The sequence below is a fragment of the Callithrix jacchus genome, chromosome 8 (genome assembly GCF_049354715.1).
Source record: "Callithrix jacchus isolate 240 chromosome 8, calJac240_pri, whole genome shotgun sequence".
NCBI classification, from domain to species: Eukaryota; Metazoa; Chordata; class Mammalia; order Primates; family Cebidae; genus Callithrix; species Callithrix jacchus.
The window spans coordinates 21,466,114-21,486,508 of NC_133509.1; the positions used below are offsets into that span (position 1 = coordinate 21,466,114).

Here is a 20,395-nt window from a genome sequence, read left to right on the forward strand (position 1 = left end):
CTCTAAGCCCAGCAGGCTGCAAGGGTCCCTAGCTACCAAAGGACTGGCCCCCACCCGATCTGCCCAGTGCTTCCCCAGAGGCCAGTGGGCATCCCTGGCCCCAGCCCTTGGGAGCCCAGCCCCTTCTGAGTGTTGCCAGCTTGGAGCTTTTTTCTAGACCTGTGAATGAATGCTATTGCATCTGGAGTTAGCTGAGACCTCTCCCCTGGTCTCCTGGGCAGTTACGGCCCCAATTCTTTGGCAGCCTGGTTTCCAGCATTCCTGGAAGTGGTGGGGAGGTCTCTGCCAGCTCAACGGGTGCCACTCTACACACTAGTTTGCTTTCCTTGCAATCCCAGCAGCAAGTCTCATTCCTTGTGGCGCCCGGCCCCACTGTCTCATGTGGACCCTAAACCTCCAGTTGGCCCAACCCTGCAGAGGCACCTGCAGAGGTTCCTCTCATGCTGGTCTACCCCCAGGGCCCCCTCTGGAGCCTGGTACCACAGATCTCAGCCAGGGGCAGGCACAGCTCAGTCTCCCTTCCTCCTCATCAGAGCCTTGGCTCTGTCCACCAAGGCCCCTGACTGCCAGGGAACCCACACCCACAGTTCCCTTCTTTCTGAATGCTGACCCTTCCATAGCCTGGATGCTTGAGCCCTGGGCAGAGGGGTAACCACCCCAGGACTGTCTTCGCAAGCAGAGGCTACTTGTCACCAGGCCCTGACTCCTCAGGCTGAGCTGAGCAGCAGGCCTCTCACCAAGGCCCCCTGGGCAGAAGGGGCTCAGCCCTGAGGACCCAGCACTCCCCACACCTGCATGTCCATGTTGGGCATCCACCCTGGGGACCCAGCTTTCCCCCTGCCCCCAGCTGCTGGCAGCCCCATCTTGACTCATACAGGGTCCCTGAGGCCACACCAGGAAGCAGCCAGCAGCTGGGAGGAGCACCTGCTGTTTCTGCGTCTTTTTTCTGGAGCTCACGTGGGTGGGAGGGGCTACAGTCTCCAGGGATCCTGCAGGCCACGCCCCCCCTCCCTGGCTGACTGAGCTTTCTTCTCAGGAGTCTCACTGGAGGCTGGGATCGACCTGTCACAGAGGCAGGTCTGAGTAGTCCAAGCCCATTCCTACTCTCCAGCAGGGCCGCTCTTGTTCATTTGTGCAGCTGGCTTTGCCCAAAGCACAGGTGAAGTCTGTGTGGACTGTGTCCCCTGTCCCCAAGGGGAGTGTGGCTCTAGTCCTGGCCTGGAACTCGGATGCCTTAGAATTAGAGGCCACATCTGTCAGGGTGGAGCAGTGTGGTCTGCCCACGGCCACGGCAGGTACCACGTTGGCAGCCCCAGACCTGATACCACGGCTCCCGTGTCCCCTCTCCACTTCTCTCCAGCACATCACTTATACTACGTGCTGCCCCTGATGAATCTGGACTGTCAGCTTCCCCAGCTCAGCCAGGAAGTCCCACTGACCCTAAGGAGAACGGTGCCTCCCAAGCTGGGGGCTGTGTGGGCATGGGCCTTGTGTGGGGTGTGGGAAGTCGGGGTGAGGCAGGTGTCCAGCGCCTCTCTGTTTATCTTCCTTTCTCCTTTGCCCACAAAGGAAGCATCTTCTCCATGTCCCTCTGCCACCCCGAGGACATAAAATATTTCCCCAGGTCTGTCTTCCCTTGGACACGGCCCACCTACCTTCCTGTGGGACTCAGGGCTTTGTTTTGTCCTGTGGCCCACATGAGAAGCAATTATCCCTACTCTGCTCAGCTGAGAAAGGCAAACTGAGGCAGAGCAGGGGAACAACTGTTGTAGTCTGGATGTTAACGGCAGAGTCAAGAGCAGCCTTTCCTCGAGTGGTCGGGTCCAGTGGACACCAAGCGTGGAGGCTGTATCAGTCGGTTTTGTGTTGCTCCAGAGGAATACCCGAGACTAGGTTATTTATTTATTTATTTTAAGGGGTTGGCAGGGCCACTAGGCTGAGGGTTGGAGCCCCGTCTCCTAGTCCCAGCCTGGGTCTCCATCACTGGCTGGCCGGCTCTGCTTGCTGCATTCTCTCCACACCCACCCTGCAGTCCAGGGTTCAGTCCAGGTGCAGGCCTGGGAAAGGTTCAGGAGCAGATTCTGCCCCCCAGCTCTTACCTCCTGTGCACCAAGGCAGCCAAAATGCAGCAGCAGAACCAGGAGCACTGGCTTGTCCCTGTATCCCAGTGTTTTGGGAGGCTGGGGTGAAAAGATCGCTTGAGACCAGCCTGCGCAACATAGCAAGACCCCATCTCTACAGATAATAAAATTGGGCATGGTGGCATGTGCCTGTAGTCCCAGCTACTCAGGAGGCTGAGGTGGGAGGACCGCATGAACCCAGGAGGTCAAGGCTGCAGTGAGCTATGATTGCACCACTGCACTCCAGCCTGGGCAACAGAGCAAGACCCTGTCTCTAAAACAAGAAACAAAGTGCACCGTGTGTGGAATCCAGCTTCTGGCGTGTGGACCTGACCTCACTCGGTCCCATCAGTGAGTGGGAGGCTGCCTGCTGTCTCCCAGAACATTTCCACCACTACACCTGTGTCCATCCTGTGTTCCCTGGCAGGCTTTGTGAGGGGGCCTGTCACCTACCCCTCTGGCTTCCCTAAGGCACAGCTCAAACCTTCCCTGCCACTGAGAACCTTCTCCTGAAGAGTCTTATCCTCACCCACAGGCCTCCTCATTTCAGAGCTTTTGGTGGGAGTACAAGAATTGAGACACTGCTACCAGCTGGGAGGAATTGTCCCTAGGGTTCGGTCTCTGGATGGCATGTGAGGATCTAGACCAGGACCCGGATGCCTGTAACCTGAAGGGCAAGGGTCTCGGCTGCCCGGGCTTCACACTGGGAATGCTCGTTTCCCTGGCTTACCTACTTTGAGTCCAAAGGTAATAATGCCGACATCCCCCATGAGACAGAGTGACAGACTGAGACTATCATAGGGTTGCCTGGCTCAGAGTCACCATAGCCAGGCAGAGGTCAGGTCCTGGCCCTGTTCAAGGTTTTCCCAAATCCCTTTTAGCTCTGGTACCTGGGTTCTTCCTCACCCAGCTGCAGCTCCCCTGCCCCTTCTACCAGGTGACCCATAGAAAATTTCACTTTCCTTCTGGTGAAGGGTGAGAACCAGCTTAGGGTGGGAGGGAAGAGGGGTCTGGGGGCCCTCCCAGCCCTGCCTCTGGTGTTTGAAGGATGGTGGCTGGGCAGCAGCATGGTTTAGGCTAGACAAGGCGGCCCCTAGGTTTGTAGCCTGGCCTCAGATAGCTGCTGCCATGTCACCTCCTCTGCATGTCCTGACCTGGCATCTCTCCTAGTTAAAGGTCCTCAGGCCTCCTGCCTCCGGGCATTTCCCCTACTCCCAGCCCAGGCACAGCTGTCCTTGTCCTGGACTCATCTTCAGAGATACTTGTCCAGCACACAGCTTTGCTGGATGTCGCAGGCTGGGCCGGGCCCCCTGCCCTGCACTAACCTCTTCGTGAGTCTCAACTAGACTGAGCCGCAGCTTCAGGGTCAGGACAGGCTCTGACCTAATTGATGTGACCCAGGACAAGGGGGTTACATCTGCTTGAGTTCTTGGCCTCTATGGTCTCTTTGGGGCATGATGCCCCTCTGTCCCATGCTTAGGTGCCCACATGTGGCCACAAGTGCCTTTCCTTCCACCATCCATACTTCAAGCTGGTGTCCAGGCACCTGTGGCTCCAGGCAGAAGCGTGAGTGCAGAGCCAGGCCTGGGCTGACGTTCCGCAGGTGCTGCAGGAGCTGACAGCCTTGGCCACGTTGTCCATGGCCATCCATTCCCCTACACTGTGGCGGCCCCCAGTCCACCATCCTTCCAGGGCAAGGCCTGGAACCAAACTGACTTTTTTCTGCCCCTGGTTTCCCTCTTGCCTGCCAGTTTCTTGGCTGAGCATGATGGTCTTGCCCATTTCCTTGATTATCCACGATAAGGTTTATAGAGCCATTTGGGAACATCACATCGGTCTACCACATTCTCACCAGAGATAGGACTGCCTTGGGCCTGTTGGGACCCAGATTCAGTGGCTTCAATCTAGGCAATGGGCTAATAGGCAGCTGTCACTTCTCTGCTTGGGGAAGGCAGGAGAGGAAGGTCAGGCAGGAGATCTGCTTGGCGCCCACCTGTGCCTGTCTCACATGGCTGCAGGTGCATTGGAGGCTGAACCCCTTTCTTGATCTGCAGGTGTGGATTTCAGGTTTCCAATGGTTGTCAGGGTGTGCTCCAGTGCTCTCCTGGCCCTAGGGAACCCTGGGCTCCATGAGGCCTTGGCCTAGGCAGGATTGTTTCCCACACTGTCATCTCCCTCTTCAAACATAGGGCTGCATGCTTTGGTACACGTAAAGGTTGAAAAGCAAAAGCCAGCTCCTTCTCTCTCCCAGAGTGGGTGGCCCCTCCCCTCTCTCAGAGTGGGCGGGGGCAGGAGTTGCAGGGGCAGCTTTCCTTGGGATGCCACAGGTCTCTCTGGAGCTGTCTGGCCATGCCTCCTTTCCCTTTTATCTTACTGACCAATGGGCTTGGAGCATGAAGGCCACGCCCCTATTCTACATTCTAGTGTGGCCCTGGTTACGCCTCCTCTGGCCCAGACACACAGCTGCCTGGTAGGGGAGTGTAGCTGCTTACCAGTGCTCCCTTGAATTGTGCTGATGTGGCCCCAGCCCCACCTCCCTCCCCAACCCCACCTCCCTCCCCCACCCACCATGGCGATGTCAGAAGAAATTCGCAAGATGATAGCCTCGGCTAGGAAAAAGGTAACATGCACACAGATCTCCTCCGATGGCAATACCGCTGCCAGAGTCCATAACACTTCTGAGACACACCAAACTGGGTGGGCCCGCAACCCCGGTGCCTCTGGGCTCCCCCTACCAACATCTTTTCAGTGAATCCCATCCCTTCAGCAAGGAGCCCAGCCCCTGCCCTTGCCAATCACCCCAGGGTGACTTTGGATGTGTAACTCCTGAGGCTCCCCGCTCCCTGCTTGGGCCTCACCTTTTCTATTCCATGTCCGACCTCCCTGGGCTCTGTGAGCTCACGTCTCTAAGGACCTGGGTCTCCCAGCCCCCACCCTCACCAGTCACCTAGGAGCGAGAGGTTTCAGGCTGCCCACTCCTTTAACATAGACCTTGACAGTGTGAAGAGCCTACACTTCCCTCGTGAGCTCAAAACATTGACAGTGTCTCTGGGTGGCAATGGGAGAATGGGTTTGGTTTGGTTTTCTCTCAGGCTTCTACTCTCCAGAGAGACTTTCATGTTACTTTCTGAGTTCTCCAGCTCATCTTCAAATTCGTCATGCTTCTGGGACCAGACTGCCCTTCAGTCAGTGGCCTCTGGAGTGAGATCTGCTCATCTTCTGTGGAACAGATCTTGGGAAATTGAAACTGACAGCTTGAATCTTCCTCATATCGTCTCAACCTGGGCTACTTTGAATGCCACGGGATAAACATGGGACATCTTTCTGAAGCATCAGTTTCCCTTGAGTCTCTAGAGAGAGCAAAAGCATTAATGTACTTAGGGATGACAGTCACATAGGTTTCTAAGAGTATACCAGACCTCTCTCAATAAGACTTGGGTTGTCCTCCTTCTGATGAATTCCCAGATTTAACAAAAAGGCTGCCTTCTGCCATGAGGACACATTGATATAAAAGTGTGAGAGGTGCTGGTGCTCTTCTTAACACTAACAGACGTGTGAGGCTTTATGACGCTAAACCACACAGCATACGGTTCCTGCCTACTTCACGTTGATTTTTCTACCTCTGCCTGTGGTTTTGGTCTCTGGCAGTTGCTGATTCGTGGCAAAACCCCGGAGCTTGGAGTCAGAGGAATGAGTTTAAGTTCTAGTATTACTTTCTCTTTCTCTTTTTTTCTTTCTTTCTTTTTTTTTTTTCATGACATCAATCCCTCTCAGTCACTAAGTGATTGTGACAACACCTTATAGAGTTGTTGGTGGCATTAAATCAGATGGTGTATAACAGTATTTTGTAAAAACTGTAAAGTAGGTTGTGACTGTAGGGGTTTGTAGTTCTCATGGGCATTACTGCTCTTTTTCCCACAGTTAAAAGAATTTCAACAAAGAAACAGCCCTGCTGCTCCATCTCGAGTGAGAAAAAGAAAGAAAAGAAACAACAGTAGCCATGAGACATCCGCTTCTGATGGTTGCCAGTCACCATGCCATGTGAGTCTTGGCTGGCCAGGCTTCTGGGGAAAAGGGGCCCAAGGGGCAGTAGAGGGTAATTGTTAAGGTTGTGGAAGAATTTCTGGGTACTGGTTAGGAATTCTGGGTTTGAATCCCGCCTCTCCATCTGTGAGGGATATGATTTAGGGCAAGTTCCTTGAGCTTTTTGGGCCTCTCCTTTCACATCTGTGAAATAGAGGTGATATTGTCTGACTTCCATTTGTGAGGGTGAAATGAGATTCGTTATTGCTGTTGTTTTGTTAATCCCTAGTACATGGCCTGCTGTAAACACCCAGGACACCCAGGAAATGGTCCTTGCTGTTTGGTTTTCCTCACCCCCAGTCTCAAGGGGAAGCCAGCCCAATGAGAACAGCCATTTGCTGTCAGGCTGTCCCTTTAAGAGTCACTGAAAGGGCCCCAGCGGGGGATGGTGGGAGATCAGAACCATGAGAGGAGCTGGCACAAAGGAGTTATGGGACAAAGGGTCTGAGGGAGGCAGAACAGAAAATGCTGCCAGCTGATGGGAAGAAAGGAAGTCAGAGGCTTGGACACTGAGGGGGGACAGAACATCTCCATGTGCACTCTCATCTCTTGTAGTCAGCAGCAGGTGGTCACAAGGAGGGCCCTGCACCGTGTGCCACCATGAAAGGTCCAGAGGTAAGAGGCCCTGAGCTGAGGTACAGTGACCCTGCAGGCCAGCCCTCCACCCTTCTCCCACAGTGGTAGCTGGGTGCCCCTCTGCCAGCTGAGACAGCCCCACACACCCCAACCCTAATGATTGTTCTCTCTACCTCTCCCCCCAATCCTCCTCCAACTCCTCTCCGCATGCGCCTCAGAGCGCACACCAACTACAAATAGCCCTGGACTCGAGCTCAGTCACAACTAGTGCACTGAATAACACCATCGACTTATTGGTAAGAGTCCAGTGGGGTCCCCTGATTCCACGCGGCCAATCCTGGGCTCCAGTTTCCCCTTGGGGCTGCTGTGGGTGAATTGAAGGGCGCTATGGGGAGCCAGCACTGGACGCAGAGTTTGGAGGCCAAATGCCCACCCTGCCCTTACCTGGCTGTGGCCTTGGCCAAGTCCTAGGTGGGGGACTGGGCACTTGGCCCTTGGACTGTGAAGGTACAGAAGAGTAGCTTTAGTATGTTACCATTTGTGTAGAGAGAGGAAACGTGTGTGTGTGTGTGTGTGTGTGTGTGCGCACATACTATGATAATATACATAAAACATGTCTGCAAGGATTTGTAAAAAACTCAGGTGAGAGCACAGGTGGCTGGGAGATACTTCCCTTCTGTACCTTCTAAGTTTTGGACTATGTGAATGTATCCTCCTTTCAAAATATGAGCAAAAGATTCATTTCCCCCTTCCCGTCTGTGCCTCCACACCCAGCAGAAAAAAAAATGGACTGAGAGAATCAGATGGACCTGGGTGTTCAAATCCCAGCTCTGTCTAAGTGATCTTAGTCAACCACCTAACCTCTAATACTCCATGTTTTCCATCTCCACAATAGAGGTAATGGTAGTAACCGCCCCTCATGGTGGTTGTGAGGTTAACTGGGACTGTTCGCACGCTACCTGGTGACGCACTCAGTAAAGGTTCCAACAGCGGTAGTAACGACAGGAATAAAAATAGGATATGATGTGACCTCTCTGGGCCTCTGTTAGCCAGCTGTAATTGTGGCCTCTTTCCCTGTGCCTTCCAACTTTACTGAGGTCTTTTAAAATCCAGACCACGGGATTGGACGTGACTTGATCTTTACTGACTGAGTTGTGTATTAAGCCCAGCCCTAGCCCTTTTAAGGGGCACTGTGTGGAATGGCCCAGGCTCTCCAGATTGAAGCTTCTCGCTCTTCCCCGTCCAGCCCTCGAGCCGCCGTGAAGCAGTCCTTGAGCAGCAGGTACAACAGTTTCTACAGGAGCGGGAACTGCTAAAAGCGCAGGTGGCAGAGGTGAGACTATGCAGAGGGAGGGATGTGGAAGGAAGATGACCCCAGGTGGCCAGGAGCAGGTGAGGACAGTGACAGCCCTTCCTAACTTCTGGGTCCATTTCTGCAGGTGACGGAGTGTCTTAAGAAAGCTCAGCTAGAAAGAGACGCTTACGCTCAACAACTCAAAACACAGAAGGCGCAGTGGCAGCAGAAAATCCTCACAATGGCAGGAGAAGTGAGAGCTGACCCTTCAGCCCCCACCTTAGATAGGTCACTGGATCTTTCTGGGCATCTGTAAAATGAGACTAGTCCAGCCAGGGGTGGTCACAGGACTGGGCTGTGTGGAGCTGGGGGCGGAGAGGGAGATGGTAGCCTGTCCAGCCACCAGCCCTTCTCCAGGGCCCTTTCCCGCTGTTCTTTGGGCAGATTGAAATATTCAAAATGGAGAAAAGTCAAGATGCAATGACAATCGAGAAGCTGAAGGGGAGCCTTGCCCACCTACAAAACCTTCTGGGTAAGATGGGGCTGGCGTGACCCGGGAGCAGGACTGGCATCAGAGGGCTGTGGGGGTGGCTTAGAGTGCCCCAGGGAGGTGGGTGGCTGGAAGGGCTTTGAGGCAGAGGGAGAGAGGTCTGTGCTGGGAGATGGCATGTCTTGTCATCTCCATGGGCCTCAGTGTCCCCATCAGAAAGAGGGAGGGTGCCCGTCATCAGCCACCCACAGTGCTCTCTATCTGAAAGTGGCTTGGAAGACTGGCTACCATTTGGGTGTGAGGAATCATTAGCAGTGAGGCCAGGTTTGGGGAGCTTGAGAGGAGCTGTGCACCCAGAAGAGTTTTTTCTTTTTTAGAATCCAGAGGCCCTTATTGTCTGCTTCCTTTCTCAGCTGAACCCCCGATCCCGAAGCACCGACAGGGCCCTCTGACTTGGAAAGAAAACCTAAAAACTGAAACCAAGTACCTGAGAGATGAGCCACGGGAACAGGAGAGACTGCAGGAGGCAAAAATGAGGCTCTCGGAGATGGAGGTGAGGCTGAGAGAACAGGAGAGGCTTCTTGAGCAGGAGGGGCTCCAGGAGCAAGAGGAGGAGCTGGTGTGTTGCCCACCTGGGGAGCCTGCCCTCCTCCCCAGCCCTCCAGTCCTTTGTTTTCCCACCTGTAAAATGTGAGAGTGTAGCCCTCCCATGAAATGGGCTTTCTAAAGGCACCTGGGAGCCAGAACCCTGCTCTGATGGCTGTGGGAGAAAGGAGACAATTTTTCTAACCTGCCTCCACCCTTCTGGTGCCATGGGAGGCAGACACCAGTCTGGACATCATCATTCCAGCTCGAGGCATGGAGCCCCCTAGTCATAGGACAAGAGACAGTGGTGTGAGAGACTCTTTATGCTGGGTGCGGTGGCTCACACCTGTAGTCCCATCACTTTGGGAGGCTGAGGCAGGGTTTGAGATCAGCCTGGCCAACATGGCGAAACCTCATCTCTACTAAAATTACAACAACCACAAAAACAGCAAAGCTGGATGTGATGGTGCACACCAGTAATCCCAGCTACTCAGGGGGCTGAGGCATGAACATCGCTTGAGCCCGGGAGGTGGAGGTTGCGGTGAACTGAGTTTGCACCACGACTCTCCAGCCTGGGCCACAGAGTGACACTCTGTCACAAAACAACACTAAAGTCTCCTTAGATCCAAACTGGATTCCGACCTTGATTCCACTGGTCACCATTCAACTGCTTTGCATCTCTAAGTCTCTGTTTCTTTACCTTCCAAAGGAAGTTAGCATTTTCCTTGCATGGGTGCTGAGGAATAAATGAGATGATTCGTAGAAAGCGTTAGGCATGTAGCACACTTGGCAGATGGTGATTGGCTCCCTCTGCTTTTCCAGCAGTCTGTGGGCTACAGTTTAAATGGTGGAAAGAAGGATGTGAGATTTGAGGCTGTGGAAGGAGACACGGGGTTCTAGGCAAGGGAGGCAGTCTCTTAGGCTGGAGCCAGGGGCCAGGCGCCTGGGCAGGCCACCTTCCTCTGTGGTCCCTCCCAGACCCCCTTATGCTCTTGGTTTCCCTGCCTTCTGATTCTTCTGGACCCTCATCCCTTCCGGGAGCCGGTGGTCAGACACCTTCGTGACTGACAGATGCACCCTCTGAGGCCCCAAGGGAAGGGGCTGTGCTCCACCTCCCTGCCCCGTCTGTCCTGTGTATGCCTCTACAAGAACCCTCACCTCTTGCCTTCAGGTGCCATTTCTGAACGCTGCTAAAGCCAGTGCCCAGGAGGAGCAGGCACGGCTCTGTGAGCAGCTCCAGAAACAACAGGTGTGCTGCCAGCACCAGGCTCAGCTGGGGGCCTCGGCCCTGAAGGAGCCAGAGGCAGCGGCCGCAGCCACAGGGACTGGGAGCGAGTCTGGGTGTGGGGAGACCCAGCGGGCCCTGCAGGGAGCCCTCGACAAGCTGCAGGTGAGTGAGCCCTGGCAGGGGCCAAGAAGGGTGGGGAAGGGGGCAGGTCGCTCCCGAGATGTGACCCCATTATTTCGGCTCCAGAGAGACTTCATGGATATTGTGAAGGAGAATTCGGACCTGAAGGAGCAGGTGGAAAAACTAGAGCTCGGATTCATTCAGCTCTCTGGAGAGAGAGACATGTTAAGTGAGCAGGAGGCCAGGCAGGGCAGGGGGAGCTGCAGGGTGGTGGGAGGGGCCCCAGTGTCTGAGCCTGTCCTCCCACAGGAAAGTCCATCAAACCAAATGACCGTCAGAGGTCAGTGGCCAAGACCCAGCACCAGAAGAACGATGTTAGCATGCTGTCCCAGGCCGAGGAGGGGATGAAGGTAAGGTGTACAACATCTGTGCAGGGGTGAGGGGGATGGGGATAGGCATGAGCATGGGTGCCGGCACCGGCATGGCAGCTGAGCACCCGTATCTCCAGGTGAAGCTGCTGGAGCTGCAGGGGCCAGTGATGCAGCTTATGATCAACCATGAGGTCCAGCACCCTGCTAATGAGCCCACTCCAGGGGCCCCAGTGCCCCAGGAGCCTGGTGCTGCTGACAAGGACGGTGAGTAGAGCCCTCAGGCGGGGTGGGCAGGCAGGAGCAGGGGAGGCTGGCACTGCACTCATATCCCTGCCTCCCTCTCTCCAAAGAACTTTGTGAAGTGATCCTCGCTGACAGCCTGCAGCCTGCAGGAGGGGGGATACACCACAACCCCACTGCACAGCAGATGGCACATGGCTTTGAGAGCTGCAAGACGGCCAGCAACACCGACCTTTGGGCAGCAGTCCCTCCACGCCATGCTTTTACCGGGCTGTGGGCGAAGGAGCGGGTAAACATCACGATCAGCTAAGAGCTGGCCCAGAAGTTTACAAACGAACAAAGTTGTAGGGTTAGTCTTCTACACATTTACTTCATTTGAATGTTAGAGTTACTCATGATGATTTGTGTTTCTAATCTATAGTTTATTTGTAAAAAGTTAAAGGAGAGTGGGTCTTCCTGTAGCTTTCACTGATGTTCACTTTGGCATTTTTTAGAATTTTTCATTTTTAATTTGATAATCATAGGTCATTAGCATGCCTATCGAGTTTGCCCTTACGTGGTGGGAGTTCAAACACACAAAGACCCACTATTGGCACAAAACTATTCTCGCTAGTTTGGAATAGGCTGCCATGGTTATTTAATGTTATTGAAGCATGTGTATTCATTATGGAATTCAGATACAATTTGCTTATGTTCTGCTATGATATTTGATCAAATCCTATTTACAGTGAGCTCTTAATTAGCTCAATATGTGCTTTGCCCTCACGTGCACACTGTTTATTACTTTGTAAGGTGCTGCTGTGAGTACTGACATTTAGAGTTGTTGAAAGGCCGAGAACTGGAAACAGCCTTTCTTCCATGTTCTGTGTATTGCAAATGGGAGTAATAACATTTTGGGGAGCTTTTAAAATCTCACAGAAGAGGAAAGCGGCCTGCTCTGGCTGGTATGTGCAGAATAGAGTAGTTCATTGGTTCCCGTGCCAAGAATGAGCGCTGCGCTATGATAGTTCTTTTAGGGTTTTTCTGTGCTCTGGGCTCATGAAGACACTGCATCATGAGCTGCAGCAGCTGTACTCTTTTTTATGACCTAAAAAGAGATGATTTCTGAGGAATAAAAGGCTCCCGTCTTTGATGGTGGATGTGGAAAACCTTTCCTAGCTTAGAGCATTTACATCTATAATACATTGTAAAGTCAGAGCTCATGTTACCTGTTTTAATCACATGACTCTAAGTCTCAGTACACAAAAGGGCACTGGTTGGCATTCTTCTTAATGTATTTAGTAAAGGTCATAAGAAATCCTTTAAGATAAAGTGTAATTTATATATATATATATACACACATATATATTATATATAGGAATGGAAATTTGTATCTTAGAATGGATAGGCACTAAATATTGATGACTGAACAGTTAATGTTTCAGGACACTTGGTATAGTGAGTGCCTTGCACACAGAAAAAGACCACGGATGAGATTATCCTTTGTATCATTTCACAGTTTTAAAAATTGCTATTGATTACAGTTCACATAGCAAGTTGCTGATAAAATGTCTGTTTTCATAAAACATCTCCAACAACAACAAAATCCTTTCAGAGTTTAAATGTCCAGAAAAAAATAAAAATTTTAATAAAAAGTTTAAAAAAATTTTAATGTCCCTGGAACAGGCACATAGGGTGTAGTCAAGAATGAACTAGAGTGCAGGAAAGCCATGTGACACCTGGCGTCCCTCTGTGTTCACGGAGCTTCTTTGAGGCGAGATTGACTTGACCGTCCAGACTTCTCTGGCTAATACCTATTCTTCAACCACCTTGGTTACTCTGACATAGGAATTGCCTTGTTTTTCTTCAATGAAAAGGACTTTAAACAATAATCACAAACATTATTATAAACTAATATATGTGAGAGTACTTGGCTGAAAAATAAGAGTTTCAGTAGAAAGAATTGTACTTTATTTGACAATCAAGAGAAATTAATGCAACGTAAAATGTTTATAGCCTGCAGTGCCATCTACTGTTTGTGAATGTCAGTGTATTATCAGGAAAAGTGTCTAACAATCACAGAGTTCTATTTCCTCAGCAAGTTCTTTACCAAGAGAGAAATATGTTTTTATACCTTTCAGTCTCAATTAGAGGCATATTTTGTGCAAGTATGTTAATGTGTCTCTACATTATGAATGAATTCTTTCAGTCAGACATTGCCTAAATTATAACTTTATGATGCTTGGGACAGAATCAACAGTTGAAGCTTCATGAAGTTCTAATGTCCGTGTACCAAAATACGTCCCATTGTTAGGATGGAGGGAGGTATGCGTGTGTGCTCCCTGAAGGGGAGACTCCTAGTTACTGACCATCTCCATGTTTAGCATTTGGCATCCTCATGATACTTTCATAAATATGACATTAATAGGAGAGCACTCATACAATTTGACAGATGGAATAACACATTTGCCTGCATTCCCTGAAAGAGTGCAAATATTGGGTCCTGGTGATTTGAACTGACTCTTCCAAATTGTAGGGATTTATCAATGTATCAGATAAACCCAGTTTCAGAACGATCAAGGAGAAACGTTAGACCAAATAATGCGGCTAATTAACAGTGGTATGATTTCTAGCCGGGGGCTTAAAATGGACTTAAAGTTCTGTTTTGTGTTTTATTTCTGAACTTGCCGCTTTTGCATTCTTTGAGTTCAGTTTAAAGACAGTTACTCTAAGTCCATTTTCAGCCCTAAGGCTAGAAATCGTACCCCTGTTAATCAGCCACATTATTTGGTCTAACAGTTTTTCTTAATCATTCTGAAACTGGGTTTATCTAATACATTGATAAATTATTTCAAAGGGATTTTGATAGTTCAAATCACTTTACTTTTACCCTAAGAAATACAAATGACTAGGAATGACCTTCAGATAGTGTTTAGCATCTGTACCCAATCTGATGATAATGTTCATCAGGTACCTGTGGAGTAAATCCCATACAGGCATGTTTAAGCTGAATGGCAGTCAGGAAAATACATTTACTATATTAACCGAAATATCACTCTGAGTAGGTATTTTGTCATCTACTTAAGACAAATCTAAAAGAACGGAAATCACATGACAGTGTCTTAAGTCTTTCTTCAAAGTGCACGTGAGTCTCCTGCAGTACTTCATTCAGCCAAGTGTCTGTTCTCTTCCTCATTCAGTAGAAGGCAGCTTTCAATTGGCTTAGAAGGCAACATCAGGTTAGCGTTCATCAAAAACACAGAATTTTAAAATGTGTGTTCAACTGACCAAATTTGAATTTCTGTAGGAAGAATCAAAATACCTGTTTAAAGATTGCAAAATATGTTACTCATTTTTAAAGGATTTTATTAAACCTGATAGGTTTTCCAGAAATGAATAAAACTCAGTTCTAAAACCAAAGCTGCTTTTTAGAAAATTTGAAACTGTAAATCAGTCCTATCCTGTTCACAATATAGTTTCTCTAAAACTTTATCTTAAAGAGTATTTTTAAATAACTATTAAAAAAAACTGCTCTCTTAATGTTCTGAAATTACTTAAAACATTTAAAAATATGAATATTGCAGTTTAGAAGAAATAGGGGGAAGGAAAAGTGAAGAAATGCCAATTCCAGTCCAAAGCTTTATTTGCCAAGTTTTCTAAGAATGACTTTTACCACTGTCTGAACTCCTGTGAACAGAATGTAAGATGGAAATCCTGAGCCTTTTGTCTAAAGCGGCAATACTGACTGCTGCTGTGATGCTCCTGTGATGTAATAAATTATTCAGTTGCTGCAAAGCGCTGTTTTTGCCTTAAAATTTTGTGCGTCTTGACAGCTATAGTATTAAAGGTATTGAGACTATAAATGCTGGGCACACTTGGCATGAGATAATCTGTTTTTGTTTTTACAAAATTGTAATATAACTATGCAAGTGTGTTTATTAAAAGAACACAAGCTACTAAACATTATGGGATTAAAAGTTACGGGATAAAAAAATCATCATATAAAAAATGTGGAAAAGTTGTGGCAAAAAAATTTGTGGATAAAAAGTAGAAAAATTTTAGGAAAAGTATAAAATTTATGAAAAGGAAGTTATGAGATTTTAAAAATCATCATGGGGATAGAAATAAAAATAAATAAAAGCAGGCCCCTGTCAGCAAGGCCTGGAGAACAGTGGCTGAAGTCTCTGACCCCACCATGTCCCTCCAACCCCTTCCCAGTCACCCCTTTATTATTAGTGTAGCAAGACAAGACCCCTGTCTAATGGGGGGAGACAAACAGACCCTTTGCCACCTTGACCAGGGCTGAGTCCTTAAATCTCTGGATGATAAAGGTTGTTGGTTGGTTTGGAGGAGGCCTGATGGCCTCCTTCCTCTCACCAAAGGAACTTTTCCCTCAGGGGGCTCCCATCTTATTCAGAGAGGCAACAGAGGCAGGACAGTGGCACTAACTGTGGACCAGGCAAGGACACGGGCTGCTGGGGAATTCCCCCTTCTTCAGTGTACATATTGCATCTGTGTAAGATGTTGTATATTTTAGGGGTTTGTGGTGCCCCTTGTATCATACCTGGCAGAGGTTGGAGCTGGCACATGGAGGAGGATTTAATAATTATTTGCAGCTGGGAAACTTATTTATTGATAGCAGAGGACAGAGGAAGGAGGTGGGGATGGGGTTGTGGCTCCCTGGTGATGCAACTCCTGTTTATTTTGCTTTTTATTTTGGAATAAATGGATGTAGTCACACTGCTCGGCCTGGTGTATTTCCATTTCCCTCACTGGGTCCTGGAGTTTGTGCCACTGAACAAGGAACCCCAGAGTGTCTGAGCATGTCCAGCTGGCCTGTTGGGAACCTTCCAGGCTTGTTACCTGTGTGCTGCCCGGTGACACCTGGGAGATTTCCTGGGGACTGCCATGGCACGTCCGGCCCTGACAGCCAGCAGGCTCCGAAGCCTGATCTAGTGGTGGCCAGGAAGGCAGGTACCAGCACCCAAGGGCACTGACTTGCATCCACCTCACGTGTCTTTCTTCCATTTCCGGCCTCCCTGTCCTCTCCGTGCCTGGTGGCCTGTTCTGTCTGTCCCTCCAGAGTGCCAGCTGCCGGGCAGGCTCCCTCCAGGCTGAGTTCATGGCTCTGTTCCCTAGTGGCCAGAGCCGGCTTCACAGGATAAGACCAGTTAAGCCCCAGGGGCTTTCCAGGAACAGTGCCCCTTGGAAAGGGTGGGGCCTTTTCACGGCTCCCAACAGCACCCCAGAAATGGCTTGGCCTTTCCCCTCCCATGAGCTCCACGGAGGACATATTCCCCATCATCCAGAAATGGGTTTGACTCTCCGCGGAGGGACAGCGGGACTGGTAGAGACTGTCAGGCCACAGAGCTGCCTGCACAGCACCTCCATGCTTAGCAGAGGTGGGAGGGATGGCGGGGCCTGGGTGACAGGGAGGCTCACTGGAGGTGGTGCACTTTGGAGGGGCAATGTCAGGGGACAGCTTTCTCTTGTTGGGCCACAAGACTCCACAAGGACAGCCCGGTGACTGACTCCCAGTGCCAGAGGCGAGGCAGTCAGTGATATGTAGGTGTGTATATATGTGAGTGTTTATAGATACTTCTAGAACAGGGCAGGGGCGTGCCACAGAGGGGGACGGTCACACCTGGATATGTCACCTCACTGCTACAAGAGACTAAGTCACAGATGAAGGGGGCTGGCTTTGGGGCTGGGGGAGTCACAGAACAGCCGCCCAGGCAGGCTTGGAAAGGGAGGTCTCCGACAGGAGGGGGGATCTGTGTAGAGGTCGAAGGGAGACCTGGGGCTCTCAGGATGGGATGGACTTCCGTGTCCCAATCGGCTGGCAGTTGCAGAGAAAACAGAAGGGAAACAGGAGAGAGAAAAGCGAGGAGAGAGCTGGTGAGGTAAGCGCAGAGCAGGGGTGCTGCAGCAGCTGGGGGAGGGCTGGGCAGGGGAGGGCGCAGGTGCAGGTGTGGCAAGGTTCCTGGAAAAGGGGCTGGAAGAAAAAGGGAAGGAGGAAGGAGCCGGAGCTTCACAGGTAGTGCCCAGGGGCTGCGGCGGCCCTCCCCATCCAAACACGCTGCCCTCTCCCACGGCACCCAGGCAGAGCACCCACAGTTTAGACCCATGTTCACCACCCTCGGGCTGCCCTCTTTCCTGGTCACCCTGTCTTCCAACCCACTGGCCCAGGGCCACCCCTCACCTTGGGGAGCCCCACACAACAGCCACCAGACCTGATTGAGAAGGAACATTGCCTGAAACAGGAGGGTGAAGCTGAAAGGCCTGGATGGCTGGAGGGAGCACCCGAGGGCCTTCTGGGGGATCAGAAAGCCCAGGACCCTCTGAAGGGACGGACCCTGGGGAGACAGGGAGGGCAGGCAGCCGGATGCCACTAGTCATAGACTTATAAGTGTAAGTGGGGAGCCTCAGCTGTTTGGGGGGCTGCAGGTCTCATAGGTGAGGCTGGGCTCTTCCTTTGGGGAAAAGCAGACGAGAGAGAGCCTGTGGCAGTGGGTGGGGATGTGGGGGGATAGGTAGATTGGGGGTAGCCGGACTTACTGGGCAGAGCTCAGCCAAGCCAGCAGGCACTGTGGTCCCTTGGCTGAATAGCATAGGCGGTGAGCCCGTTCGCTGGTGGTAGTGCTTTAGTGGGGGCACACTAGCAGCTTCAATCACACACTAGCAGCTATGATGGTACCTGGGAGGGAGGGGAGGGGGCTGTGTGTCCTGCCTGGCCTGTGAGTTGTGTGGTGGGATGACCATGTGTATGGGACTCTCAAGCTTTTATCCTAGATCACCACTGGATTGCCGACAGATAGAAGAGGTGAGACTCTGTCACTCCTGCTCTGCAGTGGATTTGGCTCTCGGCACTCCCAGGCTGGGAGCTGGATGCCCTGGCTGGCAGCATGACTCACACTGCAGGGCAGGTACAGCGGGCCCAGGACGACGTTCCTAGGCCTCTGGCTGCCTCAGAGTCCAGCCTCGCACACACACACAAACCCCTTCAAGCTCCCAGACCCTACCCATACACCATGAGATCTCTGCCCTCTCTGATAGCTCCAGAGAGCACCCACGTCTGCCACCTTGGGCATGGAGCCTGTTCCAAGAACCCCCACCCAGGCTCAGCCATGAAGGCTGGGGGCTTTAAGGCCATGGGGGCCGGCCTGGTACCTGCCTCCAGCTGGGACGTTCTACAGCTGCAGCCAGGAGTCTTCCATGGGCCCCCATGGGTGTGTTGACAGTGGTGGTGTTGATGTCACCGATGAGGCTCCCTCAGCACGTGGTGCATGCACAGCATCTCAACTCGCCACTGTGCCTGCTCTGCAGGCTCCTCTATCAGCTTTTCTGGCCCTCTTGCAAGTACAGGTTGGCCAGTAGCTCTAAGAAGATGAACTCCTTGGTCTGAGAGTGGGCAAAGAGGGACCGAAGTTTGGACCTGATGCCTGGCCGCCCCCTGGGACCTGCTGGGACTGTGTGCTGGACTTTGAGCTCCAGGTATGGCTTTCAGACGTGGCTTCTCCACCGCTTGGAGTTGAAGATCTGCCTCGCACTGCCTTTTCTCACTCAGAGGGGGACAGTGAGGGCCAGAGGAGAAGTCACCTGTCCAAGGTTATAGATCTGGCAGGGGACCTAGGACCTATCATGCCACCAGGACACCTGGCTCTTCAGTGTTCTAAAGTTTTTTGTGGAGATAGGATCTGGCTCTGTTTCCAGACTGGAGTACAGTGGGTGAGATCACTGCTCATTGCAGCCTCAGCCTCCTGGGCTCAAAGTGATCCTCCAAAGTCAACCTGTTGAGTAGCTAGGACTACAGCAATGTGCCACCACCAAGCCCAGCTGTTTTTAACATTTTTGTGTAGATACCAAATCTCACTATGTTGCCCAAGCTAGTCGCAAACTCCTGGGCTCAAGCGATCCTCCTGCCTTGGCCTCCCATAGTGCTGGGATTACAGGCATGGGCCACTGTGCACAGTCCCATGCTACATTTCTATAGGACAGCTCTGGTCTAGACCATGCCTCCCTCCCTGGACCTGGTCCCATAGGGCTGGTTGCCATCTCCCGCAGGCCAACATGGCCACCTGGGTCTCCAGTCCCACAGGAGCCCCCTGCCCCCATGAGGCGGTGCATGCACGTTTTGATCTCGAGGTGCACGGTGGTCTTGGGAATGAGACCAACCATGAGGTCCCACACCGTCTTGCTGACAATGGCCATATAGGAGTCCACCGGGTTCTGGGTGGTCTCCATTTACTGCTCCAGTTGTGGGTCCATGGAGCACACGAAGCTGTTGGAGCCTTCTCCTCGGCCTTGCTGGCCTGTCATGGAGAACACAAGGGCATCAGGGTGGCCAGGCCATGCAGCCAGGCTCCAGGAGTCCCCAGGATCTCAGCCCCTGCAAGGGTACCTGGAACACTGAGACACAGAGAGAAGCAACTGGCCTGAACACACACCCAGCTCCCCACACGCTCCAGAGGGATCCAGGTCTCTCCTCTCAGGACCCCAGACTCCCCTGATTCAGCCTCGCCTAATTCTGACTCTAATGCCCAGAATTTGCCTCAATTTCTCAATCCAGAAATTGGAAAAGAACATCTCCAGGTCCCTTGCTTGAAGACCTGGCTGGGGCTGCTGCCAGGCTGCAGATACCTGGCAGGAGGCAAGAGAAGGGCACAGTCGCTTTACCCTTGTCCTGGGAGGCCCACACACCAATATTGCCACTGCCACTGCCACCAGGGGGCACAGCTGATGTAGACAGGCACAGAGAGGAAACGGGGAAGGGTGGAGTGAAGCTGGGACAGTGCACCCCAACTTGAATGTGTGGCTGAATTCAATTTGCTAATATTTTGTTGAGGATTATTGCATCAATATTCATCAATGATTTTGGTCTGTAGTTTTGATTTTTGGATGTGTCTTTGGTTTTGGTATCAGGGTAATACTAGCCTTGTAGAATGAGTTTGGAAGTGTTCCATCCTTGTCTATTTTTGGCATAGTCTGGGTAAAATTGATGTTCGTTCTTTAAATACTTGGTAGAATTCAGCAGAGAAGCCATCAGGTCCCAGGCTTTTCTTTGCTGGGAGGCTTTTTATAGCGCTTCGATCTTATTATTTGTCATTGGTCTGTTCAGGTTTTGGATTTCATCGTGGTTCAATCCTGGTAGGTTTAAATTGATCTAGACCATTTAAAATGGTCTAGAAATTTATCAGTTTTTATAAGTTTTCCAATTTCGTTGCATATTGTTGCTTATAATAGCCACCAGTGCTCCTTTGAATTTTTGCGGTATCACTTGTAAAGTTTCCTTTTTCACCTTTCATTTTA

At 51.2% G+C, this 20,395-nt stretch overlaps 1 protein-coding gene across 4 annotated transcripts; it reads left to right on the forward strand.

The window, feature by feature from the left end:
- The first annotated feature begins 1,502 nt into the window (after positions 1–1,502).
- On the forward strand, positions 1,503–12,910 carry LOC103791395 (golgin subfamily A member 6A-like). Of its 4 annotated transcripts, XM_078333660.1 has the most exons (15): positions 1,503–1,893; positions 2,242–2,471; positions 2,656–2,867; positions 6,042–6,161; positions 6,759–6,818; positions 6,998–7,075; positions 8,026–8,112; positions 8,219–8,326; positions 8,518–8,605; positions 8,977–9,116; positions 10,320–10,538; positions 10,623–10,725; positions 10,806–10,906; positions 11,005–11,131; positions 11,218–12,729. In XM_078333660.1, exons 5-15 carry the CDS (start codon positions 6,804–6,806, stop codon positions 11,415–11,417), a joined length of 1,266 nt encoding a protein of 421 aa, XP_078189786.1. In that variant the 5' UTR covers positions 1,503–1,893; positions 2,242–2,471; positions 2,656–2,867; positions 6,042–6,161; positions 6,759–6,803; the 3' UTR covers positions 11,418–12,729. The 4 variants fall into 4 exon arrangements, with proteins under 4 accessions (XP_078189786.1, XP_035115123.3, XP_054095410.2 ...); XM_035259232.3 differs by lacking the exons at positions 1,503–1,893; positions 2,242–2,471; positions 2,656–2,867 and adding exons at positions 4,574–4,740; positions 12,773–12,910 and having other exon boundaries at positions 11,218–11,456; XM_054239435.2 differs by lacking the exons at positions 1,503–1,893; positions 2,242–2,471; positions 2,656–2,867 and adding an exon at positions 4,574–4,740.
- Positions 12,911–20,395: the final 7,485 nt, after the last annotated feature.

Bases quoted from the DNA above. Each gene is read 5' to 3' on its own strand.
- LOC103791395 (XM_035259232.3), top strand. From the start codon at position 4,636: ATGTGGCCCCAGCCCCACCTCCCTCCCCAACCCCACCTCCCTCCCCCA. The intron at 7,076-8,025 runs GTAAGAGTCCAG...TTCCCCGTCCAG, and splicing joins ATAACACCATCGACTTATTG to CCCTCGAGCCGCCGTGAAGC. The intron at 8,113-8,218 runs GTGAGACTATGC...CCATTTCTGCAG, and splicing joins TAAAAGCGCAGGTGGCAGAG to GTGACGGAGTGTCTTAAGAA.